The sequence below is a fragment of the Danio rerio genome, chromosome 4 (assembly GCF_049306965.1).
Source record: "Danio rerio strain Tuebingen ecotype United States chromosome 4, GRCz12tu, whole genome shotgun sequence".
NCBI lineage: Eukaryota > Metazoa > Chordata > Actinopteri > Cypriniformes > Danionidae > Danio > Danio rerio.
This window is the reverse complement of record NC_133179.1, coordinates 50640234-50649560: the sequence shown is the minus strand read 5'-3', so window position 1 is coordinate 50649560 and position 9327 is coordinate 50640234. Positions and strand designations below refer to the sequence as shown.

The 9327-nt window shown below is 39.6% G+C and overlaps 1 protein-coding gene across 2 annotated transcripts; it reads right to left on the bottom strand.

Annotated features, from left to right (window-relative positions):
* Window positions 1-919: 919 nt before the first annotated feature.
* LOC137491111 (uncharacterized) lies at window positions 920-8768 on the bottom strand. Of its 2 annotated transcripts, none has more exons than XM_073947891.1 (3): window positions 8718-8768; window positions 8018-8160; window positions 920-3559 (listed from the first exon to the last, which is right to left on the bottom strand). In XM_073947891.1, the coding sequence occupies exon 3, from the start codon at window positions 3390-3392 to the stop codon at window positions 2418-2420; it is 975 nt and encodes a 324-aa protein (XP_073803992.1). In that variant the 5' UTR covers window positions 3393-3559; window positions 8018-8160; window positions 8718-8768; the 3' UTR covers window positions 920-2417. The 2 variants fall into 2 exon arrangements, with proteins under 2 accessions (XP_073803992.1, XP_068076304.1); XM_068220203.2 differs by having other exon boundaries at window positions 8018-8157.
* Between the last annotated feature and the right edge of the window lie 559 nt (window positions 8769-9327).

The following is a 9327-nucleotide window of genomic DNA, read 5'->3' as shown; positions in this document are numbered from 1 at the left end:
CACACTCACATCCACACCCACACTCATACACTATAGTCAATTTAGCCTACCTGTAACCACATGTCTTTGGACTGTGGGAGAAACCAGAACACCCAGAGGAAACCCACGCAAAGGCAGGGAGAACATGCAAACTCCACACAGAAACACCAACTGAGCCGAGGTTCTAACCAGCGACCTTCTTGCTGTGAGACGACAGCACTACCTGCTGCGCCACTGCCTCACCGTACAAGGTCCATCCTTGAGATTTTAACACAGATGGTCTCTTGTGTCTATTGTGACCCTGATTTAGCTTTTCACAGGTCGGAGATCAGCTCTTAATAACTTAGGGTCGACCTAACCCCCAGGAACCATGTCGCTATCCATATCTGGAGTTAGATACAATTCTTTCTTAACGCACGCATTAAGGCCATACATATCTGGAGCTAGATACAATACTTCATTGACACGAGCATTTAGAATTGTCTATTTTTGCTGTAACCAATGAGAACTGTTTACCTGGATCCCACCTTTTCTGGACTTGTGTAGAGTATAATTACTGCATTGTTGTACTGTAAGTCAGAGCGGCCTAGGAACTCATTGCAAATGTTGAGCTGGCTTCTGCTGATGAAACTGCAAACTATCTTCAGTAAACTTCATTTATTTATTTGAATCTTTGACTCTGGCTCTTCTTCATCTGACAGACTGGTCATTCTTTGGGTTAAACTTTATACCATCCCTACCGTAGTAAACTCTGTAACGGTGGCCCTTTCTTAAACCCCCAAGTAGGTAATTTTTAACTTTTTGTTCGGGTGCCAGACAGAATAAATCCGTCAATATATTACAAATTTAACTTTAACCCAGATAGCAATAAGCCACCGACTACAAACTATACTAAACATAACACACAAAAATACACAAAAATTTTACACAAATTCACCAATTGAGTATGCATAGAAATATTTATTTTTCTATCACTGAAATATCACTACCAATAGATTGTTTAAAAGCACAATTGAAAATAAACATCTTTATGAAAACATCATGATGAATTTATACCACACTCACAGAAGAATTTATCCACTGCAATCACAACCGTAATCAGTATTTACTAAGTGAAAGACAGCACTGAGCATTTCATCCATATACAAGAACAAACCCCATGGAAATTACACCCCTCACAATCATTGGCTCTCTGGCCATTCAAAGGTAAACCACATACAAAATCAACCCACGGAAACACAGTTCAGTCGCATCAGAGTCCAGTGTTTTCTCAATTAACCAACATAACGTTACTGGAAGCATCAACTGGAATCTGAATGTTAAACAGTTCGTTCAATGTATGTGTGTGCGTGTGAAGTGTGTGTGTGTGTTTGTGTATGTGTGGGTGTATGTGTGGGTGTGTCTGTGTGTCCAGCGGCCTCTATACAAGGAATGTATGTGCGCACTAACAGTTCATTCAAAGCGAGTGGCATGGATAATGTCAACAGCTGTACCCCATCGCCTTAGCAGTCACCCATCAACGATGCCGGTATGCTAACGTTTTGTTTTCCTTGTTTGTTGTCGAAGTGTAAAGTACCTGAAACCGCTGAACTAGAGGAAAATCACCTACAGCCCGCGTCTATGTAGAGCGACATCACTCAGCTCCCTTTGTTGTGGACACCGCACATGATCTCGGGCGACAAATAAAGATCCTTTACTAATAAAAGATGCAACACAGGACAATTGAATGGGCTTTCTAAACTTGATGCCCTGCTATACTGCAAACTAACCGTCCTGGAGCTCCACCTTATTTGATGTGCGGCGTCTTCCCAGTGATTTGTTTCTCATTCAGGGAGTCAGACAGAGAACATCATCCAAAACAACACTAGCTACATGAATACACTGGAGAGTGTGGAGAGAGGGAGAAACGTGACACATTTACAACCCCACCAACAACCCCAGTGTAGGAGTGTTAGAAAAGAGTATACCGTTCCTCAGCCTTTTTAAACATTATTCAGACATGAAAAATCTTGTGCATATGAAAAATGTTGTGCTGCATTCATATCATGTGTGCAACTTCTTGTCCATGTGTTTCTTAAGCTGCGGCGATTGAGCGAAACTCTGTGGACACTGATCAGATCTGTACGGTTTCTCTCCAGTGTGAATCCTCTTCTGTTTTCAGATGTGTTAACCAATAACACTTCTTGTAACAGTGTGAATCGTCTGGTGCAGTTTCAAATTTGGAGCTGTAAGAAAAGTCTTCTCACACTCAAGCACATATACTCTTTCACACCAGTGTGGATCTTCATGTGTTCATTAAGGTTTGCTGATCGGTTGAAACTCTTTTCACACTGAGTGCATGTAAATGGTTTCTCTCCAGTGTGAGTCTTCATGTGTTTATTAAGGTCTGAGGAGTTGCTGAAACTCATCCCACACCGAAGCTGCGGTCATACTAGAGTTTAAGCATGCGAAATTCTGTTGTTTGATTTCTCTCCAGTGTGGATCCTCAAGTGTAGATTACAGGATGATGACTGGCTGAAACTCTTCCCACACTGAATGCATGTGAATGGTTTCTCTCCAGTGTGGATCTTCATGTGTTTATTAAGGTATGATGATTGGCTGAAACTCTTCCCACACTGAGTGCACATGAATGGTTTCTCTCCAGTGTGGATCCTCATGTGTTTAATAAGGTGTGATGATTGGCTGAAACTCTTCCCACACTGAGTGCATGTGAAAGGTTTCTCTCCAGTGTGGATCATCATGTGTATATTAAGGGATGATAATAGGCTGAAACTCTTCCCACACTGAGTGCATGTGAATGGTTTCTCTCCAGTGTGGATCCTCATGTGTAGATTAAGGTTCGATGATTGGCTGAAACTCTTCCCACACTGAGTGCATGTGAATGGTTTCTCTCCAGTGTGGTTCATCATGTGTAGATTAAGGTGTGATGATTGGCTGAAACTCTTCCCACACTGAGTGCATGTGAATGGTTTCTCTCCAGTGTGGATCCTCATGTGTTTATTACGGTTTGATGATAGGCTGAAACTCTTACCACACTGAGTGCATGTGAATGGTTTCTCTCCAGTGTGGATCATCATGTGTAGATTAAGGGATGATAATAGGCTGAAACTCTTCCCACACTGAGTGCATGTGAATGGTTTCTCTCCAGTGTGTATCATCATGTGTAGATTAAGGTGTGACGATTGGCTGAAACTCTTCCCACACTGAGCGCACGTGAATGGTTTCTCTCCAGTGTGGATCCTCATGTGTTTATTACGGTTTGATGATAGGCTGAAACTCTTACCACACTGAGTGCATGTGAATGGTTTCTCTCCAGTGTGGATTCTCATGTGATGTTTAAGGTGTGATGATTGGCTGAAACTCTTCCCACACTGAGTGCATGTGAATGGTTTCTCTCCAGTGTGGATCCTCATGTGAATCTTAAGTTTGCTTTTTTTTGCCAAACTCTTTCCACACTCAGTGCAGGTGAAACAATTCTTGTCTCTCCTTTTCAAAATACCATCAGTCTGTAAATTAGTTTTTTCCTCACTTTTGACATGATGTTCCTCCTCTTTACTCCCCTCATTCTGTTCAATTAGGTCTGAAAAATATAAAAAATAAAAAAAACATTCGTTTTCATTAAGTCTATAAAACTCTGCATGAAAATCTTCATCAAAAGCTGAAAATTGAAAAGACACTGGAAACATTGGCTACACACACTGTAATTTTGATGCACATTAAATGTAAAATTTATCAGGTCATATTTTGTTCTGTCCATTAATGTGTACACATTTAAACAGATTTAATTCAATTAATGTTTATTTAGTTCTTTTACAATGTAAAATGTGTCAACGCCGCTTAACATAGAAGTTATAGTAAATTGAATCTGTCAGTCCAGTTTTCAGAGTTTCTTACATAATTGATCATAAAAGTAATTTTGTTCATATTGATAAGAAAGATTTGAAAGCTGTAAATGACCTGTTTTTATTTGTATTTATTCATAATTAAAACAAAATGTTTTTCTAAAATTTGTAAAGTAGACCAGGGCTCAAAATTAACCTTTTTGCTTGGTAGCACCAGTGCTCCTAATTTAAAAAATGTAGGCGCATCAACCAAAATTTTGTCGCACCCACCAATTATAAGCACCGTTACCACAAGTTTTATACAAACAGATTTATTGCATTTGAAATCAACACTAATCAAACTAACAAGCAAAAAAATATATGCATGCATGAGGAAAATATGTCTCAACGAAATCCCATTATCACAAAAAATACCATAAATACTATAAATGAGGGACCAAAAGATACACAGACCACTCACCAGCCCTTCACGCACTGCTTGACACAACTGAATCTGTTAACGCTTGCTGTGCTGTTCTCATGGGTGCTGTCTGATACTGCACAGATTTTGACATATACTGTACCTTATTATATGCATACGTCATGTTAATAGCAATACCGGTCTTTTCATGAGCAGCGATATTAGTTTAATCAGTGCAAGCCCGCTTGCGATGTTTAATCTAAATTTACAATATATACAATTGTACATAAAATGTGGTCTAAAAATATATTTAAAGTGTAGTCTAAAAATATACATACGCAATAAAAAATTATAAACCAGAGTTGTGCAGATAAAGAACAGTATATAGTGCAAAAACGCTTGTGCACATGATGATTATGATAAAGTGACAGTTTCATAATATATGTAAATGTAGTATGATGTGTCTAACTGGTAGACCAATGTTACATAAAGTGACCAGTGCAGATGAATGTGTGCATGTGTGTGTGTTTTCATGTGTGTCAGAGTCCAAAAATGCATGTGGAGGGAGAGGGGAGTGGTGGCAGAGTTGGGAGAGGGTTCAGCTTCCTGACAGCCTGATGGATAAAGCTGTCTTGCAGTCTGTTGGTCCTGGCCTGGAGACTTCGCATTCTCCACCCTGATGGCAGCAGACTGAAGAAGCTATGCATTGGGTAAGTGAGGTCTGCTGTTATGCAGAGGGCTTTTCGGGTGAGACGGGTGCTGTAAATGTCCTGGAGGAAGGGTAGAGGGACACCAATGATCTTCTCAGCTGTTCTCACTATGCGCTGAAGAGTTTTCCTGCAGGATGCATTGCAGGCTCCAAACCACACAGTGATGCAGCTGGTCAGGATGCTCTCAATTGTGCTTCTGTAGAAGGTCTGCATGATTGGGGCTGGTGCTCTTGCTCTTTTAAGTTTGCGGAGGAAGTAGAGACGCTGCTGTGATATTTTGGCCAGGAGAGATCCACAGTGATTTGTACACCCAGGAACTTAGTGCTGCTCACATGCTCCACAGACGCACTGTTAATGGTCATTGGAGCATGCAGAGTGTGCACTTTCTTGAAGTCAACAACAATCTCCTTTGTCTTTTCCACATTTAAGAAGAGATTGTTGTCTCTGCACCACTCGGCCAGACGGCTGACCTTGCTTCTGTAGTTTTTTTAATCGTTTTTGTTGATGAGACCTACCACAGTTGTGTCATCCGCAAACATCATGAAAAGATTGGAGTTGTGAGATGGTGCACAGTCATGAATCAGAAAAGTGAAGAGGATAGGGCTCACCATCCCTGAGGGGCCCCACTGTTTAGAGTGATGGTGCTGGATGTGTTACTGTCGGCCAGTACTGCTTGTGGTCTTCCGCTGAGAAAATCCAGCAGCTAGTTACACAGAGAGGTGTTACTCTGACAGCTGGACCAGTTTTTGAGTGAGCTGTTGGGGGATGATAGTGTTAATTGCTGAACTGAAGTCTATGAACAGCATTCGGATGTAGGAGTCTGTTTTGTCCAGATGTGTGAGCGCTGAGTGAAGTGCAGTGGAGATGGCGTCATCAGTCGAGTGGTAGGACCGATATGTAAACTGAAAGGGGTCCAAGGAGGGGGCAGGACAGACTTAATATGCTGCATCACAAGCTGGAAGCTCCTCTCTGTTTGGTGTAAACAAAGCCCAGTGTGTTATTGCCCGTGTTGGAAAGTCTGTGTGTTGGTGTATTTTTGGAAACACACTTTTTTGGTCTGCATGGTTAAAGTCCCCAGCCAGGATGAGAAAAGCATCTGGGTGGGCTGTAGGCTGCTCACTGATGTGCAGGTACAGGTCTTTCAGTGCCTCACTCATGTTGTTGGCATTGGAGCTGGGAGGGATGTAAACAGAGAAAAGCAGTATGGCTGTTTATTCCCTCTGTAGATAAAACGGCTGGCATTTTAAAACCATAAACTTCACCAGTGGCAAGCAGTTTTTGCAGACTACAATGGTATCACGACTGGAACCGCAATGTCCAGAACGTAGTCACTGAGCCAAGTTTCTGTAAACACAAATGCACAACAGTTCTTTACAGTCTTTTAAGATGAACGAAGTAGACGGCTATAGTCCAGTTTGTTGTCTAGCAATTGACGTTCGCTAGAATGATGAAGGGAATAGCAGGTTTGTGTGGGTTAGTCGCTAGCCTAGTTCAGATCCCCCAACGCTTGCCCCTCTTCTGCTTTCTCTTGCCTCCATTGTGGGCGAGGTGTTGAGGTGGGGGTCGGAGGATGAGTAGGCCTCTGGAGCAAACAGAGATTTTGCAGCTCCTCCGTGTCTGCGGAGTTTAACTTGTAAAGTTTGGTTCTGCTGATGTCGAGCAAAAATTTAAGACTATATGTGCACTTAAGCACAGATAAACGCAGCGAGGACGTACATGACAAAGAACTCAAAAACACTGTCTTGTCGGGAAAGAGAGAAGCCGCAGCGTGTGCACGTGCCTCCATCTTAGAAAAAGCAAGAGTGGAAGTGGAAGAGTGGTTAACACCAGAGTGGATGCAGCGAAAGAGCGAGTGACTGGTCTGGAGTCTGTGTTGGGTGGATACTCTGACTCTCTTACTACGCTGGAAAAAGAGTTTAGTATTTTGAAAAAAGAAGCTGGCTCTGCTGAGACCAAAGCAAAGATCTTGAGGAGAGGTCTCCCCGCTCAAATCACTATACGCAGCAAACCAGTGGACGACAAGGAACTGCCATGCGCCTTGGTAATTAAATGCCACTACTTTTCCGAAAAAGAGGATATTTTGGAGAAAGCCATTGAAATGAAGGCAATCACGACAGTACACTGGGCTGTCAAAGACAAAACAAATGTTAATGTCACTCTCCGGTTAACTTTTAAATTACCACTATAGCACGTTCGTTGTTATTTCTAGCTCTCAAGTATATTTTGTCAATAATGGTGTAGCTTCGTAGTGAAACATCAAGAGCTGTTCAAATGGTTTTGTTTTATATGTGAGATCCCACATGGTCAGCTAGTTAAGAGTGGGAGTAGCTAGAAGTGTGTGCAAAAGTTGGTTTTGATCCTGGATTCTGTTCCTTGGTTAAAATTTTATATTCCAGGCCCCAAGCATCCATTCAAACAAATGATATAATTTCTAAAGGCTTTCCACTCTCTAGAAGAACGAGACAGGGCTGCCCTCTGTTCTTTGACATTGCCATCAAACTTCTTGCAACCTTGTTAAGGAAGGAATTGCAAGGAATTTTCAGAGAGGAACAAGAACATAAGCTCCTGCTATATCCAGATACATGTATTTCAAAAGCTCTTACAATAATTTCAGAATTTGGAAATGTTTCTGGAGACAAAGTCAATCTAGCAAAGAGTCTCCTTTTCCCTATCAATGATAGAGCACAGCAATCTTTTCCATTTTCAGTAAGTCCTGATAAATTTGTATAGTGAGTGTGACACGCAAATATAAGGATTGTTCAATAATAATTTTAAAAGGACATTAGTGCCCAAGGACGTTTTTAGTGCTCAAGGACACCTTACAAACAGTAGGAGAACAAGAAAAGCAACAAACTTAAAAAGGTAGAGAAAATAGGAGACTAATAATACATAAAATAATGACAAAAGACCTGAGAACAAGTAACAAAAGAAACTCATTCCTGTCTTTCAGTGAGTGTTTATGTGCATTTAGGGGAACTGGGCAGCACACTCAGGGCTGCAAGATGGATTTAATTTAGTATTCTTATTATTAAAATAAATGAATGAGGATCAAATGACTGAGTTGGTCTTTGAGAATGAAAATCAACCTGTTTGTTCCTGCAGATCTTCCTGTTTGACTGTGAATGTTTCTTCAATCTTCACTCTCCTCTTTAATAAACACCATCTTTAACAGTGTGGAGATCAGTCGCTTCAGCAGGAGTTTTTCTCTGTGTTTGGACACTTTATCCTGCTTAAAATTAACAAAGCATTAAAAATGTTCTGTTTAAAATGAATAAAACAATGAACAGAAACAAAATAACTTCTCTTCAATACTTGCTTCAATGGTTTCTTTATATAGGAGTAATTAACAAAAAAAAATCAGATAAGTCTGATCATGAAACAATAGCCTCTGATCAGCTGATTAAAACTAGTACTCCATTTCTTTTATATAGTGATGTATATTTATAATGGAATGACATTACGCTATTCAATCAATTAAACTTTCATTAAAACACTTATTACACACAATTACTTTATTTAAGTATGTACTTAATTGTTTTGTTTGTTTTATTTATCTTATTGTCTGCTTATAGCACTTTTTTGCACAAGACAAATTTCCTCTCGGGAACAAAAAGCTTATCCTATCCTCAAAAAATAGACCTCATTACTGTGAGTTAGAGTAAATAGAACTACGTTGTATAAGGGTTAAAATATTATTTTGTCAACAGGTACATAATTTAGCACTGAATGAAAAAACTGAAACTTTAATCAATCGCTTTATATAAGAGTAAACGCTTTAAAACAAACCTTTCTCCAGTTGAATCACAGCGCGGGAGCGGCGCAGGCTTATGACGTCACAAGTCACGCCAAAATAAAAGTCCTTTTTTTAACCCTTTTTGCCACTTACTCTTAGTCATGAGTCATGACTTATTATATATAGTTTTTCTCTGCGTTTGGACACTTTATCCTGTTAAAAATTAACAAAGCAATAAATGTCCTGTTTAAAATAAATAAAACTATGAACAGAAACAAAATAACTTCTCTTCAACAGTTTCTTTATATGAAAGTAATTAACAAAAATAAATCCAGTAAGTCTGAGCAAGAAACAACAGCCACAAATGAGCTGATTAAAACTAGTACTCCATTTCTTATATATAGTGATGTATACTTAGAATGAAGTGAAATTATGTTATTTAATCAATTAAACCTTCATTAAGACACTTAATACACGCACATTGTTCAATAGTCCTCTTTACTTTGAGTAAAATAGTATTATGTTGTATAAAAGTTAAAAATAATATTTTAAACAGCAGGTACATCATTTAGTATTGGATGAAAAACCTGAAACTTTAATCAATCGCTTTATATATCTGTGTAAAAGCTTTAAAACAAACCTTTCTCCAGTAGAATAACTTTT

What these genes read in the sequence shown, in the direction of transcription:
- LOC137491111 (XM_073947891.1), bottom strand. Translation starts at nt 3,392, where the DNA reads ATGAGGATCCACACTGGAGAGAAACCATTCACATGCACTCAGTGTGGG.